The 20327-nt window shown below is 58.4% G+C and overlaps 1 protein-coding gene across 1 annotated transcript; it reads right to left on the reverse strand.

Annotated features, from left to right (window-relative positions):
- Positions 1–4816, reverse strand: LGB2 (beta-lactoglobulin II). Its single transcript, NM_001082494.1, is given in 7 exon segments — positions 1–154; positions 580–624; positions 881–985; positions 1808–1921; positions 3448–3521; positions 4193–4332; positions 4721–4816. Coding segments are annotated over 6 exon segments (546 nt in total). The 3' UTR covers positions 1–154; positions 580–607.
- Positions 4817–20327: the final 15511 nt, after the last annotated feature.

The raw sequence follows: 20327 nt of genomic DNA on the forward strand, positions 1-20327 counted from the left end.
GGTTTATTTCTTTACTGCTGAACGAGGCATGGCTCAGAGCAGGAGATGGAGGCCGGGATCCGAGGTGCCTGGGCCCAGGAGGAGCGACGTCCTGCAGCCGCCTTGGTCTCTGTCCCTCCTGGCGTCTCTGCAGAGGAACCGAAGCTCCGGGGCCCTGAAGTGGACAGGGGCTCCCCTGTGATTCCTGGGGAACCTGCTGGACCGTCACCAGCCCCACCCTGACTCGGGGGGCAGGACAACCCCTCCTTGGAAGAGGGAGCCCCATCTCACCCTCTCCGGCTGAGCGGCCATCACCCCATGCCATCCTTCCTAGCCCTCCACCTTCACCCACCCTCCCTCCCCCCAAGAAGGAGTGGTGGGGACGTCAGCGTGCGAGTGTGGCCAGGACACAGGAGAGGACATCCCGGAGATGCCATTCCGAGAGAGCGGGCACGTGGCCAGCCTGCTTCCACAAGGACCAGGAGGGACCCCAGTTCCAGCCATTCCCAAAGGGTGGTCCCCAGGCTGACTCAGGGGGTTCTGGGGCCCCACTGAGACCCCACCATGTGCCCAGAACGTGGGGCCTGGTTGGTACGTTACCCGATGAGGCGGACGGGCCGGAGCTCGCCTAGAAACCGCATCGCTCTGCAGGGGGAGGGAGAGCCGCGGGGAAGAGACTCGAGTCAGACAGGCAGCCCCGGGCCCAGGGGGGTCTGGTGGGGGCGGGGGGACCCCACCTCAGGGGCTCTGCACCCTCCACCTGCCCACCACCCGCCTCCTGGGAGGCCACCATGGGAGAAAGATGCCGCCCTGGTTCCCACAGAACCAGCAATGGGGACTCAGAGCAGAGACAGCTTCTGCTTCTCAAACCGAGGCAGGGCCCCCGCGGGCCAGAGCTCACCCTGCCCCCCGCTCAGGTCCTGGACGATCTGGACGCGCCCTGGCAGAGGCTGGAGGGCTCTGCTGAATTTCTCCATGACCTCCTCGTCGACCTTCTGGGTCCTGGCTGTGGGGGTCGGGGGGTCAGTCCCTGGGCTGTGGGGGCTTTGACAAGACCTCAGGGGGCCGGGTGCCCCGGCCGGGGAGCATGGGAAGGACAAGCCAACGTCCTGAGGTCGGTAGAGCTTGGTCCAGCCCAGCCTCCCAGGGTGGTCTCCAGGGCTCAGCCCACGTGCCCTCCAGGGTCTCTCCCTCCCTCCTCGGCCCAGGCCCCCTCCTCCTCCCAGAGCAGCACTGGGGGGTGTCGCCCAGTTATGGTAGGAAAATGGCCCCTGCTCCCAGGCTGTGGGGTCTCCTCCACCCAGGTTGGCCGATTTATGCATCAGGGAGCCCTCAGCAGCCCAACACCATGCTCTACTCAGACCCTGGGATCCCCTGAGAACAATGGTGGCATCAACCACATATTTACTTCTGTGAGAATCTCACCCTTTAGAGTTGCTTTCATTTCTGAACTTTTCTGGTCATTGAAAATCTCCTTCCGTCAGGTTATTGGATCAATACAGCCTGTTCCCCCCAGGGTGAGTGTGGCCCCTCCACTTAAGACAGACCCCTCATCCTCTGCCTCGCCCCTACTCAGCCTGTCCCGGACGTCAGCACCAGCCCCTGCCCCTCATCCCAAAGTCACCCACATCAGAGCACCGCTTGTGTCGGACACCACACCCAACGACCTTCGCTAATGGGACCCACAGAGGCAGGTGGGCAGCCCTTTCCCTTCCTCCAGCCGGGGGTCAGTCGTCATGAGTGCTCGTTGTTCAAAGACGACCAAGGGCCACAACTCAGTGAGGAGCGGCCCCCGCCGGATGCCCCCCTGGCTGACGCAGCCACGTACCCAGGTACTGGCACACCATGCCGTGCTCAGCGCTGGGCAGGGGGGGCCCCACACAGAAGAACATGTAGTGGGCGTAGTCTGTGTCCAGCACGGAAATCTTTCTCTCCCCTTGATCTGGAAAAGAGGCCGAAACAGAGGCCTGGATTCTCATCTGAGTGCCCCTCTGACCTCCACCGGGACAGCATCCTCCCCAACAGTGCAGGACACACCCCCGACCTCAGGGCATCTCCTTCCCCTGTGGTTCATTTCCACGGTTCCACCAAAAGCCCATGACTGGCGGCCCCACAGCAAGTGTTATGGACCCCAGAGGGGCCCCTGTGCAGCACCGCCCTGAAGGCAGCCCCTCCTGCCCCTGGCTCCAGCTGTAAACAGCCCCTCGATGTGTTGGCACTCCAACGAAGCTGCTCAGACCTACTGCACGCTTGGCCAAACTCCAGCCCCCATGTCCTGGAGTGGCGTTAATTCATTCAGACATTCATCCATACTCAGGCACTAAATCCAGGCGACCCCTCCCAAGGGCAGGTGCCCAGGTCCCAGGAGCATCACAAGAACGTCCAGGATTGGGGCCCCTCTTGAGTCGAGAGTTACACGTGGACATCAGAGAGTGGAAGAAAGAAATGGGGAATTACTGCGAGGTGGGGTAGGCACGTCTCCCTTCTTCAGAGGCAGAAACCAGGGCACTGGTGGAGACCCACAGCCCTGACCAACTTTGGTGCAGGACGACGGCAGGGCAGACAAGCAGCCCCCCAGGCACTGCCCCAGCTCTTCAGAGACTCCCGCAACCTTCTCAGGTCGACCGGCGGAACAGCAGCTGAGCCCGCTCCCAGGTGAGGAACGGGAGGCGCAGGGACAGGGGCTAAGGGGCTGCCCTGGGTTGCTGGGACCAGACGTGACAGGGTCAGTTCTGGGGACAAGATTGTACCCACCACACTCACCGCCTCTCAGAGGAAGAGGAAGTGACAGAAGGAGAGGCAGGAAGCCCTGTGGACTTGGGAGAGGGGGCAGGTGGGCCCCTGGTGGGGAGGGTGGAGTCGGGGGTGGGTGCAGGGGCCTGTCCCAGATGAGGCTGACTGCAGGACGGGAGGCTGCCAGGGCCAGGGGGCAGTGCCAGGGTGCAGGAGAGAGGTGGGTGAGGCCCAGAACGTTCCAGAAGCAGCTTCCAGGTTTGGCAGGCAAATCCATAGTGTGTTTGCCTACAGGTCTGGTTTATTTGGATGTTTTTAAGGAGCCACAGCCTGCCAGCCCCTGAGCAGGGACGTTGCCACATGCCTGCTGTTGGAACCGGCACTAACCCACACCTGCGTGGAAGGCACCCACGTTGCAGTGCACAAGAGGTTGCCCGCTCTCTTCCTATGTCAAGCAGGGAGAACAGGAGCCGGGCAGCAGGGTGAGCCCTGGAGGGAGTGGGGTCCCTAGGCCTCGTCACCCCGAGAGTGCCTGCACAACTGCAGGGGTGAGGCAAGCGGGGCCTGGTGCTGGCGATGAGGCCGCAGACGCAAGCCCTGCTCTTCCTGCTGCAGGACGTTGAGTGACTCAGAGCAGCCTCGGAGGGCCCAGCGTCAGGAGGGGTACAGCCTCGCCCAGGGCCACCTGAGGGTGGGTGCCAGGTGGCCCTGTGGGCACAGGGTAGGGACACTTACAGTTGACCGTGAACACAGCTGGGTCCTCAGTCTTCTGGGCCACAATGTTCCTCTCAACACATGCGTGGTTTGCCCTGAAAAGCCCCGCAGTGGTGAGGGTCATTCACGAACCCGGTGCAGGGACAGGAGCTGGGCTCCAGGAAGTGTCCACAGTATGTAAGAACACCGGCCCAGATAGCCTTGGGCTGGCTGGTAGCAAGGCCGTGAGGTCTCGGCCTAAAGGTGAGCGGCCCTCGTGGCCCCAAGCCAGCGACTCAGGAAGGCTGACAAGGGGGTCAAGGGACACAGCTAGGAAATCCGGCAGGCAGGTGTGGGGGCCTGTGGCCGAGGGCTCATGGCAGCTCAAAACAGACCCTGTCTACGTGGGGCTTGATCACAGCATTTCCAAGGACGTCATCACAGCTCAACCTCAGAATTCTCTGACCCTTGGTCACCCACTCTGGGGGCAGACAGGATTCACGGCAGGAACGGACCAGGCCCTGAGGAGCTGAAGCCTGCAGCTGACCAGCCGGCCTCCACGCCGGCCTCTCCCCACACTGACCGGGGTCACTCTATGTGGTCAGCCTGTTAGTCCAGAGCCCTGGCGGGGGCCTCTAGGGGACTAGGAACCTCCAAGCCCCAATCCCCACCCCTGGGGCACCGTGCCCACTCACAGCATGGCCAGGTCCCATCAGGAGCCCCACATGCCCACCCACCCCTCCTGGAGCCAGGCCCTCACTGGCCCGCACCCCGGGGGCACACCCACCCTTCGCGCAGGATGATCTCCAGGTTGCCCTCGGGGGTGGGCCTCAGCTCCTCGACGTACACTCTCAGAGGGGCACTCTTGGAGTCCAGGAGGGAGATGTCGCTGGCCACCATGGCCACGGAGTGCCACCTCCCTGCCACCTGAGGGGGGGGCCTCGAGCTGCACTCCGGGGGCAGGAAGAGGCCCCCAGACCCACAGTGGACTCTCCGTCCCACCCCATGCCAGCCAGGCCGAGTCTAACGGGATGGACGTCAGCGCTGGCTGACCCTCTGCCGGCTGCCAGACGCTAGGCTGCCAAGCTTCCCACCCTCAAAATAACCCTGCTGTGTCAACCCCGATGGACTTAGAGTCCAAATTCTGAGTCGCCAGAGACCATCTGAATCTTAGGAAACCAAGTGACAAACCCCCTGGATGTGGAGAGCAAGGCCAAGTGTTTCCTCACGTCATGGCTCCATTTGTGCACCTTTCCATTTCCGAGCCAGCCCCCTGCCCGCCCCGCAGCTCAGCCCACCCCGGCCATCCTCGAACCTCCTGGAGGTCCAGATCCTGCATCGTCTGGGGGATGTCGGTGGCCTGGTTGCCACACATGAGGGACAAGCCCAGGGCAAGCAGGAGGCACTTCATGGCTGTGCTGTGGGTGCACTCTGAGCCCCGGAGAGTGAGGAGACCGAGGCACGGGCTTGGCGCCCTATAAAGGAGGGAGGCTGGAGAGGGGCCGCCCGCCAGCGCCCTCCAGCCCCCCGCCATGAGGTTCCCCGAATCTCCGTGACTCATCCTCGGCCCTCAGTGGCTTCCTCAACTGGGACAATAGGAAGCCTTTTTCCCTCCGAGAGCAAACCGGAAGGTTCACTGAGCCCCTGGGGCCTGGACAGTTCCCGGTAGGGCCCCAGACGTGAAGGGTCTGGGGTGCGTGTCCCGGCTGGCCGCCAGCATCAGGACATTTCCTGGGCCAGGCTCTTGGACAATGACAACCTGAACTCACTTCTCTCCCACACCCGAGCCCCCTCTGTCCCACAGCTCTGCCCGTTTCGACGGCAGGAGCCCAGCAGCACCCCCATCTGGAAAACCTGGGGTCACCGTGGTGTGTCCAAGTGGTCTGGACGTTTTCACCCCAAAATAATCTCCCAAATTTGTCTTCTCTTTTCTATTGCCAATAACATTTCCAAAGCTCTAGACCCCCAAATATTTGTTTAATGGGAAAAAAGGCTGAAGGGCCCTGTCAACTGGTTTCCCGCCCCCTTCCCCTTGTTCAGCTACTGGAAAGAAGGTCCGAACGTAAACACAATCCTATTCTTCTTCCCCGAAGCACAGCGTGTCAGTCTCAGTGTCCCCACCGCTCAGGGCGTGGTTCTCGCCTGGAGGGTCGTCAGAATCGCCTGGAACTTCTCAAGGACTGTGGTCTCAGGACCCCCAGGCCCACCGAAGCAGGGACTGGCCTGCCACACTCAAGAGCAAGACAGTCCTCCACCGGGAGCACGGGCAGAGAGGTTCCTAGAGAACCGTCGAGGGCGTTGACAGTGTGACCACAGCACGTGGCCATGCTTGAAATGCCACCAGCGGACAATTATTCTAATGAGAGGAGATGGGAAGAGAGTTTGGCTTCTGCTTTTAAATGTTCTGACCTCCTCCAAGGGAAGGAGGACACAGGGGTCGTGGAGCCCTGAGTCCAAAGGGCTCATTCCAGCGTTCTCTCTTCTCCGAGTACCTGAGAAGTTCTATAATTTTCTTTAGTTGAGAAAAACTCCTGCAATCACTCTACCTGCTGAGTGTTCACTAAGGGGGTGGAGTCCCACTCGGACTGGTTTAGGCCCTGCAGGGCCAGTCACTTCTCACTTCGTTTCCCACGTGACCCCACTGCCTTTGTCCCTGTGCCCACATTGGAGCCACTCCGGCCCCCAGTCTCTGTACCCCATGTTGGAGCCCCCTGACGTCCATGTCCCTGTGCCCACGTTGGAGCCCCCTGACGTCCACGTCCCTGTGCCCACGTTGCAGTCCCCTGACGTCCAAGTCCCTGTGCCCACGTTGGAGACCCTGACGTCCAAGTCCCTGTGCCCACGTTGCAGCCCCCTGACCTCCACGTCCCTGTGCCCACGTTGCAGCCCCTGACATCCACGTCCCTGCGCCCACATTGGAGCCCCCTGACGTCCAATCCTCACCCCCACAGCCGCTCAATCCACCCTGTGCCTTTTCCCAGCCTCGTCACTGGGTGATTCGGCCCCATGGTTCTGGCAGGCCCCAGAGCCTTCTTTCTGGTGACCCTGAGCTTCTGGGAGCTACGAGCACAGTGTACAGGCCCGTGTCTCGCTAGCCCACAGGCAGCACGATGGGGCCCAGCAGAAACGAAGACGGGCGTTCTCGACCCCTTGCCGAGTTTGTGGGAACACTTCTGATGTCTCACAGTTGACTACGGGGTTACCCTGGGTTTCTGTGAAACACACTTGCCGAGGTGGAGGAAATGGTCTGTGGGTTGGGTACTTTGAGGCCTTGGTGCTGTGCTCGCGGGAAACTCTTTATCGAATACTTTTTTAGCATCTTTTGAGATTAATATATCGTTTTCCTCTTTCAATCCGTGCATGTGGGGAATTATGTTGACAGATTTTCTACATCTCAGGAACAATAAATAATTGTACACGTGCTAAAACCGTTAGTGTTTAAGGGCTACCAGCCATAGTAGTTAGTACAAACTGACAAGAGAAAAAACAAACTGCAAAAATGGGAAAGAAGGAAGTAAAACGACCGTGCAGGGAGCCGGCCCAGTGGCACAGCGGTTAAGTTCACACATTCCGCTTCGGCGGACCAGGGGTTCATCGGTTCAGATCCCGGGTGCGGACGTGGCACCACTTGTCAGGCCATGCTGTGGTAGGCATCCCACATATAAAGTAGAGGAAGATGGGCACGGATGTTAGCTCAGGGCCAGTCTTTCTCAGCAAAAAAAAGGAGGATTGACAGTAGTTAGCTCAGGGCTAATCTTCCTCAAAAAAAAAAAAAGACCGTGCAGTCAGAGGACACGACTGTGTATTTAGAAAGCCCGACTAAAAACCAACTATGAGCAACAGAAATTCAGCAAGTTATGAGAATACAAACAAATTATTAAATGAAACATTATCTTTCATACATATGTGAGCAGCCAACAGTTATACCGTATAATGAAAGTAAAGGCCTGGGGGCCGGTCCCGTGGCCGTGTGGTTATGTTCGCGCGCTCCGCTTCAACAGCCCAGGGTTTCACCGGTTTGGATCCTGGGCGTGGACATGGCACCGCTCATCAGGCCACGCTGAGGCGGTGTCCCACATGCCACAACCAAGGCACTCACAACTGCAATATACAACCATGTACTGGGGGCTTTGGGGAGAAAAAGAAGAAAAGAAGACTGGCAACAGATGTTAGCTCAGGTGCCAATCTTTAAAAAAAAAGTAAAGGCCTCATTTGAAATAACAGCAAAAATAATAAAACGTTTAAGAAACAAAATAAATGAGGGAACTTTATCAGGAAAACTTTAAAACACTTTCGGAGCATCCACAAACAACTTAAACAAATGAAGATATGTTCTAAGACTTTATATAAGAAAACCCTGATGTAAAAACGTCAATCTTCCCAAGAAAAAATTATCAACGGAATATTTTTTGGAATTTTTTTATTGTGAGAAACTATGCATCATGTAAAATTCACCATCTTAACCATCGTTAAGTGCACGGCTCAGTGGCATTGAGCACATTCACGTTGTGCACCCGTCCCCACCATCAGCTCCAGGACCTTCCCAGACTGAATCTCTGTCCCCACTGAACACTCACCCCCTCCCCTCCCCAGCCCCCGGTACCACCTCCTCTTTCCGTGGGTTGACTCCACTTGTCCCTCACATGAGCGGAGTCCTTTTAGGGACCTGGGTAGGGGTGGGGTGAGGGGACCTGCGTCGGGGAGGGCCATCCTGAGAAGCCTCGTGTTTCCAGGAGAAAGGTCCATGTCACCATCCTGCTGGATGCTGGTTTTGGAGACCGTTGCCGCAGTGCCCCGAGCGTGGCATTGGCTGGACAAGGTCAGGGTTTCTCCCCTCCCAGTCCAGAGCTGGTGGCCAGTGGGGACATCCTGCGGGTCCCCTTACTAGGTCCTCCCTGAGGCACAGGCGCCTGTGTACAGATGCGGCCCTGAGGACACTGGCCCCGACAGCAGAGAACAAGGTGGGGCCACGTCTCCCAGGGCTGAGCCTCTGGATCCAACCAGGAACGAGAGTCGGGGAGGCAAGCAAACCCATTCTCTTTACGTCAGGGGGCCCCTTTCTCCAGTCAGAGACCTCTGCGCAGAGAGGGGACCTTTGACTGCCGTCCCCAAAGGTGCCCAGGGATGAGCCATCCCTGCTCAGACATCCCGAGAAGGAGTCAGACCAGGGGGCGTGTGAAATGCTGCCTTGAGGAGGGGGCAGTGAGGTGACCTGGGACACCTGGAGGGGTGTGGACAGACTTGAGGGCCCTTGTGGTCTGCGGTCACCGTGTGAGGGGGTGCCATGGGCCCCTGGTGGGTTTTCTCTGTCTGGGTCCCCCTGCTCCAGCCCCAGTCTGACCAGCTTGGGACCTCGTGTGTGCAGAGCCTGCTCGAGGCTGGGAGTGTGTGCAAGGGCTGATGAGCGCATCGGCCGCATGCAGGAGGTGCTGGAAGGACAAGAGCGACGGGGGAGTCGACAGGGTACAATCTGGAGTGGACACACTGGAGAACTTTGGGAGAAATTTAAAAACAGGTTGTCAGAGCTTCGTGGTCTCCAAATGGAGATGGGGTCACCAGCGTGCCAGGATCTGGGGGAGGGACTCTCAACCTCGGCAGGACCGACATTTGGGGTGGAGGCCATCCTGTGCACTGTATGGTGTTGAGCAGCAGCCTGGCCCCCCACCAGAACCGATGCCAGGACCACCTCCCTCCCGGGTCAGGACTCCACAGGTGTCTCCAGGCACTGCCCAGTGTCCCCAGGGCCCCATTTAAAACCCCTGTCTAGGGAGTGACCACACCAACAGCTGCCTGGGGGAGGAAAGGGCAGAGGGTCCCTGGAGTGGGGGTGCTGGGTGGATCCTGTGTGGAAAAGGGTGCCAGGCAGCAAGAATGGTGACGTGAGCTCGTGGACCAGGGTGGTTGGGAGCCTGCACATCCCTCCCGACGAGGCGGGGCTCGAGCAGGGGGCACAGGGGAGCTGGAAGGAGACCAGTACCCTTGAGCCAGTGCCCCAACGGTCTGAGCCCACATTCCAGCTCTAGGCCGGGCCCTCGACCTCAGAAAGTACTGGACACACCAATGAGCATCATCATGTGGAAGGTGGCCCTGTCCATCCGGCTCGTGGAGTGCGTGATGGCGTGCTCCTTCCCCAGCAAGAAGTTGATGGAGATTTTCTCCTTCCACCCTGCAGGCAGCAGAGCACCATCAGGGCCACAGCCTCCCCCGCCCCACCTGCTGAGAGAACGGGCGGCGGCCACTCACAGGTGCTGAAGATGCCTGGGTTATACGTCTTGTCGAGGAGCAATTTGTACTGGACGCATCCGATGGGCTTCCTGGAACACAGGAGCAGCAGACACGTTCCTCAGACACAAGCCCAGCCCTTCCCGGCTCCACCCTCGAGGCGCCTCCCCACCCCCCCACCCCCACCTCTTGCTGCCTGAGACAGCCCCTCCCAACACCTCCTCCCTCAAGGCCCAGGAGCAGGGGGCTGCCACTGGGACTCCAGGGACCGCGTGTCAGGAGCCTCGTTCAGGCAGCTGGAGCTCATCGGTCGAGGGGGCTGGTCAGGACCCAGTGTCCTGACCTGGACCCCACACAGCCCAGCCTGGGCTCTTGGCCTGCCCCTAGAAGGCCTATGGCTGCCCGGCACGTCCTTCCAAAAGATGGCCAGACAAGGCCCCCAGGACCCGTCTTCCCATGGTCCCCACGTCCCCCTCCCCCCCAATACGTTCGAGGTGGCACCAGCCAGGAGAGAAGTGAGGCATGCAGGGCCCAGGGTCAGCCTGCACTCGGCCTCCAGCATAACCTGGCGATTTCCCATCACGCAACTAAGCTTCAGGCCCTTCTGTGGTGGCGCCGTCAACAGCCCTGGGATCGGCCTGGGCGAGGTTGCGTCTCAGGTCTTTGAGCTCTTCTTCAGATGCATCTCCCGAGTTAGAGAAACCTGGAGTCCCTCAGACCTGGACCCGCCTTGCTGCCACCTGTCACTGACCACACAGCCATGAGCACTCCTTCTCCGTTCCCCATGGAGACCAGGCCGGCGCCCAGGCCGGCGGCTTTCCTAGGACTGGAGCAGGAAGCCCGGCCCGGGGTGCACAGATCGGCGCTCAGGCTGTGTACACCCCGGCGTTGGGCTCATGTCTGACTGTCACCACCGAGGAGGCGGGCGCGTGGCCATGGACACCAGCAAGTTGGTGAAACAGCTTCAGAGGGTGGGCCATCAGTGCAGAACGACCAACCCTGAGCTGAGGGCCCTGAGGGGAGAGGAGGCCACTCCCGCCTGTGGGGGTCAGGGCCAGAGACTTGCAGGCAGGCCTGTGGACAGGTGCGACCGGGGTGCTCACGTGAGGTTCATCCTGAATTCCAGTTTGCCAAGAGGGGTCACTCCAAACGCGAAGGGAGGCAGCGGGCAGAGCCTCTTCTCCTTGGGGATCAGCATGTTCCCAGCCCAGCGCTTTACGTACCAACGTCCTAAAAGCTGGGGGAGGGGCCCGTGAGTGGGGAGGTGACCTGGGGAAGGGGCCGGGGCTAGCAGGAGGCCAAGGGCAGGTTCAGCGCCAGAGCCCGGCCACACAGCACCCTGTGCCCAGCAGCAGAAGGGAAGCCAGGCTCCCGGGAGGGGCACAGACGGGGGGACCGAGTGGACTTGGCCGCAGAGAAGGGAGCCAGGGAGAGTTGCCCAGAGGACCAGGTCAAACCTCTGTGTGGGGGGAAGCAACAGGAGGCCGGCACAGGAGGAGAGGGGTGGCTGAGAGTGGACAGAGCCCAGGGCATTGACCTGTCAAGGGCACCACCTGAGCTCTGGCTCGCCCAACGACCCCAGTCCCTGCTGCTTGCAGGTGGCCAGCCCGATGTGCCTCCTTCCCCGGCTGTCCCCGCCACCCCTGCCTGGCTGTGGCCTCCTGTTCTCCATACCCTTTGATCTCACTTGTCCCTGTGTTCAGAAAACCCCAGGGCCTCAGGGCTGTGGGGGACTCCTGGGATTGGCTGACCCCAGGCCCTTTGCATGGAGGAGAGGGAGGATCCAGGACAGGGGTCTGCTGGGGAAGGGGCAGAGGGGAGCCCAGGCCCCCAGCCCAGGTGGATGAGAGTGTGTGTGGCCAGCAAACTGACCAGCTCCCAAAGAGGGAAGAGGGGCATAGGGGAAAGAGGGCAGGGAGGGGATGGGTGCCCTGTGATCAGAAAGGATGGGCCAGGTGCCAGACTTGTCACTAGAGGGAGTGGGGCGGGGGGTGGCATGCCTGGACCACCAGCCTTGACCCCCAAGACACGCCTGGAACCAGGCCACTTGAGCCTCTTGGGCGAGGAAAGCAAGGAAAAGCAAAACTGCCCCCGGGAGCTTCAGCACCGGGTGATGGGGCCCTGGGTTATGACTGGTCATTTCCAGGGCCCTAAATCTTGCCGTAAATCATAGCCTGGGTTTTTAAAAGTCAAACGTTCTTGATAAATGTGTGGTTTTTGTGGAGACCTCATGCATTAACCTGTCCTTGCAAAATGGAAAATCTGCAGCGTCCTGTCTGACGAACGGAGAGAAGCTTCCAGTCAACCAGCTTCTGTGAACCTCGGCCTGATGGGGCAGGGACGAGTCTGGGGGCTCACTTGCCCTCCGTAGGGGCCTGGGCAGGACTCCCGTCAGTACCCTGGGCCCTAGGCCTCACTGAGCCCCCCACACCCCTGGGGCAGGAGGATGCTTGGTCTGCCTGGGGAGGGAGCTGCCTGGACACCACTCGGTGCCCCTCCTCTGCCTGGAGACGTCTCCAAAGACACAAGAGGGGACCCTGGCCCAAGTCCATCTGGGGCCGGGAGCACTAGACTGAGAGCCTACCCAGTGCAGGTGGCTGACCTGGGACACACACGTCCCCCCGCCATCCATCCCTCCAGCGCTCATCTCGTGGGTGTCGGCAGGAACAAGCTGGGGCGCCTGGGCTTGCAGCACAGACAGCAGGCTCAGCCCGGCAGTCAGGAGGGGCAGCTGTGTGGTGGGTGGGGCCTCACTGCTGCTCCCTGCTTGCCTGGCCGGCCGCCCATTTATCCCCAGCTCTGGGCCGACCTGGGCCGGGCTCGCCTCCTCCTGCCCCACTTGCAGGGCTCCCACACTGTGCATTGGATCCTGTGGGCATCATTCGTTATTGTTGGAACATAATTAACGAACGACTTACCTTTTGTAACTAACCACCCGGGGCGTCCAAAAGTTGTCATTTCCTTTCCTGTCCAACTGCTCAGGGTGAGTTTACCTGGACAGAACAATGGTATCAGGGTAGGGGGTGACAACGCCGCCCACGGGTCAGCGAGGTCAGTGAGGTCAGCTGAGCCCGCCTCACCCACTCTCAGCCAGCCCACATGCCCTCAGGACCATCCTGCCCGCAGGACCCTCAGTGACCCAGCCCTTCTCTCCCTTCCCTTCACTGCCACCCCTTCGAGAGGTTGTCACCCTCGCTCCCACACATCTCAGCACAGGGTTCCCCGGCCCCCCGCCTCCCGAGAGAGAGGTACCAAACACAGGGTCCTCCTCGCCTCACAGGAGCCCCCTCCCTCTCGCTGTTGCTGGACACCGAGGGGACTTGCCCTCCTCTCCTTCCATCAGCTTCCCTGGGAGATCGCATGTGCCTCCATGATTCCGTCTCTGTCTCCAGGCTGACGGCCCTTCCTCATCTCCAGGGACACGTGGGGGTGAGCTCCCCGTGATCATTACACCCCCAGCCCCAGGCCCCCCATCAGGGGTTCTTCCACACAGGCCCTTCCCTGCACACTGGCTCGTCCCATCCCAGGTTTCAGTCACTGGGGCAGGGCAGCCTGACCTTGGAGGGGGCTCTGTTGCCCAGGAGGTCCAGCACCGCAGGCAGCATTTCAGACTGGGCTCCCAGGATCACAGCGCCTGGCTGAAGGAACCTCGGGAACCGGCTGGCCCAACCCGAGTCTTCAGGCAGAAATGCCAAGTGTCCATTCGGGACATGAGCCACCTCAGGTGGAATGGCAAACCACTGGGGGGTTCCCTTATCCGAAGGCTCCATAGGCAAGGGAGCCAGCCCTCGCCCCTCTCCCTGGAGAGCAGAGAATCGCGCTCTGCTTGGGGGCTGGTGTGGCAGCCCATGCGGAGGCCTGTCCCGGACTCAGGGCTGCTCTGCCAGCCCTGCTACAGCCCGTGCATGGAGAATGTCCCCCTGTTGGATGGCTTCAGGGGCGACCATGCACTGGGAAGGAGATGACTCCCAGCCATCAGCGCCCGGCCTCCAGGGGCCAGTGACCTTCCATGCGCCTCCCCCTCGCCCTGAGTCTTTCCCCGGCCCCTCCCGAGCGGAGCCCCTTCTTCCCAGCCTGGCCCATGAGAGGCGCCCAGGCAGGCGCCCATCCTGGAGGAACCGGGATGCCCTGTGCCTTCATGTCTCCCCTTCTTGAATGACTGTTGGTGTCACAGCTGCCCGTCCACATCACCATTGCAGCCTGCTGGGGGCGGCCGGGTGACCTGGGCTGTGGGGTCTCTGGGTTAACAGGAGCTTCCTCACGACCTTGGCCCAGCAGACGCTGGAGGACGTCTCATTCGAGCCCGAGTTCCTTGAGTCCTGGGGGGACTTGGGAGGGGCTAGTGGACTCTGCATGTGGAAGGAGTGGGAATAACTGAGAAGGGTCAATTGCTTTGTGTCTGTGAGGCTAACCACCCCTGAAAAATACACATCCCCAGGCCGCTTCAAACACCACGTGACTTCCTCTGAGATGGAGTGTTAACAAACCTTCTCGAGAGCAGAGGCTTTGAAAGGCGTGTGCCTCAGGCCTTGTTCTCTCTTGCTACTGGGAACTCCGAGCCCCTTGTGTGAGGAATCCAGGCTGGCTTCCTGGAGGCGGAGGGGCCACGTGAAGAGAGGCCCTGCCCTCCTGTCTGAGTCCAGTCTGACCAGCGCCTGCAGCAGCTTCACTCAGGAGGCAAGACCAGCAGGAGGAAAACGGCCAGCAACCCACTGTTCCCAGCTACTTGTTTTCAGCAAAAGCCAGCTGGTATGAGCCCAAACCACTCTGAGACTCTACACACAAAAATTAAACAAAATGTCAAATCACATCCAACTTAGAGAAAAACGCATAAGGAAGAAAATGAACCCAGTAATATGACGATATTATTTTTACCTAAATGTTATCTTATTTCAAGTCTGATTCTGAAACCTGATGTTTTCACTCAATACAAAGTCTCGGTGACCATGTTTGCAGATATAGGTTTATTCCATTCCTTCCTACAATATTTCAATGTATGGAGAAATTGGTTTATTTCATTGTCCTACAATAATGGACATTGAAATTATTGACATTTTTGTGCTATTACAAACAATTCTTGCCTCATCTCCTTAGAAACATAGAGCATTTTCTCATTTTCTAATGTATGCTGCAAAATATTTTCTCTCAGCTCTCCGTTTATCCACTGACTTGATATGTGATAAATAGACATAAAATATAGATTATATAAATGGAATATGTAAAATACATTTAAAAAATAAAATATATTTATATAAACCTAATGGGACATAGAAAATTCCCACTCATGCATGTGTGCACTTCAGAACGTCCTGGTCTGTTCCTTCCCCAGGAGAACTGTGTTCCAACAACAAAATTTTATCATTTGTTTTGAAATCAAATAAAGCAAGACTCCTCCTGTGTTTAGTTTTTCAAACTCATTTGTTTAGTCACATATATTAATATTTCTTTGTGATGCTTAAAATCAGTTCAGCAGTTTTCACAAAATATTCTATTGGGGTGTGGTTGTGTACGCACTGAAGTTTTAGATTTGTTTTAAGAGAAGTGACATCTTTTCAATAGCCAGCTGTCTCATCCAGGACACTCTTTATGTCCCTTGTTTCTTTTCCTTGTCCTATTACACTCACCAGGACCTCCAGTGAGACAGAAATCCTAACTGGGAGGGCGGGTCGTCCGGCATTCCGGTGACTCCGTGGGAACGTTTCTCCTGCTTCGTCACTGGGTATGCCACTGGACGAGGCGTTTAATGTTGAGCACGATCTCTTCTATTTTTAACTGCAAAGACAGGTTTGTTAATCATGATTGTTTGGTAATTTCTATCAAAGGGCTTTTTCACACCAATTAAGCTGGGCTTGTGTGCTTTTTCCTCCTTCCAACCATTAATGTAACATATTTTTTTGATAGAGTGTTTAAATTCAAGAAAAACACGAAAATGCATACTGTGGGAACAGCTACCGACTTTGTGACCCACGTATGAGCACACTCAGATGTGAGAAAAACTTAGAGGCGTAAAAACTGGAAAAGAAGAAGAAGTGAAAGGCTCGCTCTGCACGGACAAGGTGAGTTTATCGCTGAAGAGTCCGGATAAATCCACCTAAAAGCTCCTGCAAATGAGAAGACGATTCAGTGAGCAAAAGATGCCGCAGATCAATACAGAAAAACCAGTACCTTCATGTTCTTAAAATAGCAACTTCCACAAGAGTCAAGAAGAAGCAGAGCCGGATACAAAGTTGTTTAAGGTGGAGTCCCGTGGGTAACAATATAAACCAGCAGAGGAAGGATCAGCAGAGAGCTCAGGGCGGTTCGCCCCGAGAGGAGAAGGGGCGGGCGCAGGTCAGGAGGAGGCGGGGCTCCTGACGCCCCAGGACGTCTGGGTACAAGACGAGCCGACACATCTGTTAGTTATTCTTCAGAAGCATTTTAGATCTGAAAACAGCCTGGTCTCTGTGTGTAGTGGACTTAACTAGCCACTAAGAATAAAAACACCCCACCCTCTCAGAAAGGCCTGAAGGAAACTCCCGCCTGGTGACGGGTGGGAGGTCCCCTGGGAGAAGAGAGACAGGCTGTGTGACCCACAGAGGACGCTAAACCCAATTTGCGAGGCTGTCCCTCTTCCTGGGAGAAATCAATTTCATTAATTAAATTAATTAGAGACGATTTCAGGGCTATTGCAGTGGTGCCTCCGGCGAGCGTGCTTTCAGAGTTTCGTGGTTCTGACGGGAGGTGGCAGAGGGCAGTGGCTGCAGGGTCCCTGAGCTCCCAGGTCTGGGGCTGCTCGTGCGAGGAGAGTCACATCCGGCTCGCAGGCGCCTGCGGACCCAGGAAGAGACAAAGATCGGGGGGACACACTTACTCAAGGTTGTCGTGCGGTTACCACCTTACTGGAGGCAAAAAAGGCCATGAGGAAATCCCTGGGTGAATGGAAATCATGAATAAAAGGTAATGAGTGATAAAGAAAACCCACTCTCCTTATGGGAGTGTGGGGGATTTCTGTTTTGTTTATCCTTTTCTCCCCCACAAACCCCTCAAAGATGCTCAGGGCCCCTGGGCTCTCGTCCAGGGTGCAGGTGGGTGCAGGCGAGATGGAAGGTGGGTCTGGGAAGTCAAGACAGGCAGCCAAGCCCATGTCAGGGGACCCCTCTCTCCAGGCAGGGGCCTCTGGGCAGAGAGGAGCCCTGACTGTTGTCCCCAGGGGCTCCCAGGCATGCACCATGCCCTGCCCAGACATCCCCAGAAGGAGCCACACCGTGCGGACGTGTGAGATGCTACCTTGAGAATGAGGCAGTGAGATGACCTGGGGACACCCGGAGGGGTCTGGCAGCCCTGGGGGTCCCTGTGGCCTGTGGTCAGGATGTGAAAGGGGATCAACACTCGCTCTGCGCTAGCTCCTGCCCCTCTCATTGCTGGCGGCAGGTGCAAAGAAGGCCAACAGTTGGGTTCCCAGGGCAGGCTTCCAGGCCAGGACCACAGAAGGAGCGGGCAGAGCTGCAGGACAGGAGTGTGGGGCTGTCCCGGTGCTCAGGGCATGCAGGGGAAGGAAGGAGGTGGCGCAGGGAAGGAAAGTGAGCAACCAGCAAGGTTGGCAGACAGAGAACCAGTGGGCTGAGGATGTGTCAGGAGAGGGAGCCCACAGTGAGCAGGCTGGGAAGACACCAGGGGGTGCTGGCTAGAAGGGGCTGTCCTGAAATGGGGGACGCAGTTGCGGGGAGACGCTGAAATGTGTAGAGTGAGGCCTGGGAGTGGGTGGCAGGCATTGTGTGAAGGAGGGAGGACAGGCCCCCGAGGGTCCAGAATGTCAGGAGGATCACCTGGGCAGACGTGGAGTGACCAAGAGAGGTCAACTCACAGCTGTGTGGAGAGAGAGAGAGTGTGGGCGTACACACCCACGTGTGCACACACACACACATGAACATGCACACAGTCCCTAATGGGTGCACAGGGCACAATTTGGCCCCAAAGATGAGCACAGCTGCCAGAGGTGCCGGACGAGCCGCGCAGCCCTTCTGTGCGGCCATGCCACTGTCCCTGAGGCCACTCCTGCGCCCTGGAACCCCACGAAGAGCTTCACCATGTGCACATCCTGATTACGCATCTTGTCCTTGAAGGAGGTGGTGCCATGGTCCCTCTCCAGGATGAACCAGATGTTGATGACGGGTCTCCACCCTGGAGGTGGCACGAGTGGAAGCCACTTTGGACTCGTCGGGGCCCATGGGGTCGGTGAGGGTCCTAATGCCTGAAGGAGGGAGCGTGGGGTGTCGAGGGAGTCCCCGCTGCAGGGGAGCTGCGAGATCGGGGGCATGCAGGCTCAGACGCCCAGCAGTGCAGAGTGGACGTGGCTGGTGACCGGCGGGGATGCCATCCACCCCAGGCCTCTGTGCTCCCTCAGGACCAGCCCCCTCAGCCTAGGCTCCTGAGGCTTGTTTTCACGAGTTCCCTCAAATGCTACAGGGCGCTTAGGAGCAGCTGACCTGAGCTGCAGACTTCCTGATGGGGCCTCTGTGTGGAATCGGAGGAGATGAGGGCCCTGTACCAGCAGGGTGTGCAGCGTGTGGTGTCCCCCGAGGGCGGGACCCTGTGAAGCAGGGGAAACACAGACGTCCCACCCCTGGGCACGGGGCCAGCTTAGGTGAGAAAGGCTCCTAGGTGCAGGGGTGGCTGGGGAAGGCTGCGCCGGGGCCCCGGGGAACTGGAGAAAGGCAGTTCTTGGACACGGTGTGGAAAGACACGGGTTGCATGTGGGGACCAGCTGGCGTGACTGACAGCTCTGAGCTGTGGAGGAAACACTACCCCCCAGGTGGAATCTGAGGTTGTCAGGGGACGGCGGGAGTTGAGTCTGTCACATGGACATTGAGCCAGATTCGCCGTCTGGGTGGTCGCGTCGCAGTTTCTGGCAGGAATGCTGCCCCTGGAGCATGAGTCTCAGATCCGCTTCCCTGAAGATGGGGACTCAGGGATGTTTGTGGGGTGGGGGCAGGGGGGTCTGCAGTGTGGAGGTGGGTGATGGGAGGTGAGGGGAGCGGAGGGAGTTGATGATCTGTGCCAGTGTAGCGGACTCCAGGCCTCTTCACGGGACCCGTGTTCACAAAATGGTGGCATCAGCACCATCTGAGGGTGGAATTTTTAGCTTCTTGATGTCAAAATGTCGCTTATCTGCACTGTGCCGGCCCAGTTGATGAGTTGGTGGTCTCAATTGGCCTGGAGTGGACAAAGGGGTTCTAATTCCTGAAGAGCGGCTCCGACGCCCATTGCCGTGGTGACCAGGCTGCAGGGAGGTGTTCTCTGCAGGAGACTGGCACTAGTCGGACAGCACATCACCTGCACAGCACGTTAACAATGCGCGGGTTAAACAACCGAAAGCTATAATCAGTAATTGAGAAAGGAACAAACTTTAGTTCCCAGCTACCCAATCGTCAATGGCTAACTGTATGCCAGTTTCGGGAGCTGCGTCTTAGAAAGGCTCCCTGACTTGCCATAATTTCACCAGGAGGAAGGGGTTGGCAGGGACCCATATGGATGGAAATCTGTCTAAGGCCTCACTGAGACCCCCATTCCCTCGCTGGGCAGGAAGACACCCCACTTTGCCTGGAGACATCACCGAAGGCGCAAGAGGGGACTTTGGCCCAAGTCCATCTGGGGCCGGGAGCACTAGCCTAAGAGCCTACCCAGTGCGGGTGGCTGACCTGGGACACACACGTTCCCCCGCCATCCGTCCCTCCAGCGCTCACCTCGTGGGTGTCGGCGGGAACAAGCTGGGGCGCCTGGGCTCGCAGCACAGACAGCAGGCTCAGCCCCGCGGTCAGGAGGGGCAGCTGCATGGTGGGTGGGGCCTCACTGCTGCTCCCTCCTTGCCCTGCTGTCCTTTTAGACCCCCGGGGCTCAACTGGAGACAGGATCCCGCCCCTCCCTCACCTTCACAAAGGCCCCTCAATTTTGCAGTGTAGGTAGTGATGCAATCGTTTTGTTTGGATCCAGTGAACGGACATTCTGAACTTTGTGTAATTAGCCATCATTACTCTGAGGTTTGATTTCTTCTGAGAAAGCTTTTCTGGAAGGGAGAATGTTAACAGAATGGGAAGTAGAGCACGCCTGCATTCAGAGCTAGCAAGATGACACGACAGCTTCCTCGTACCTGCCCCCGGCCTTTCCCGCTCCAGCCCCGGGGAACCTGCACCTCCCCTTTCCTCCCAGACCTCCTGAACTCCAAGCAGAGCGTCCAGCCTGCTCTGAGCAGCCCCGCCAGGACACCCACCGTCTCCCCTGCAGACCCCTCGCCCCTTTCAGGCTGAGCTGATCTTCTCCGCGAACGTGTTCCCGTCGGTGCCCCCAGTGAGACCCTGGAGACCTCGTTGACCCTCTGTACCCTTCACGTCTGCTCCCCTCACACCCTGGGCCTCTTGCCCCAATGCATGTCGTCATCCACCTCCTCCCTTGAGTACTGCTGCCCCTTCCTTCACTCCAGGCTCATGAGAGCCGGGGGGACTCCCCTGACTGACAGACCCTCCAGGGCTTCTGCTTTCCTGCCCCCTCTTCCTCCCACGTTCTGCTTCCAGAACTTTCCACCAAGTGCAACGGCATGGTCTTGCTCCTGTGCATGTGTGTGTGCATGTGTGTGCATGTGCTCATATGTATATCTGTCTTGTATGCACATGTGTGTCTTATATGTGTGCATATGTGAGCGTGTGCACGTGTGTGTATGTCTCTGT

The sequence above is a fragment of the Equus caballus genome, chromosome 25 (assembly GCF_041296265.1).
Source record: "Equus caballus isolate H_3958 breed thoroughbred chromosome 25, TB-T2T, whole genome shotgun sequence".
In the NCBI taxonomy this organism is placed as follows: Eukaryota; Metazoa; Chordata; class Mammalia; order Perissodactyla; family Equidae; genus Equus; species Equus caballus.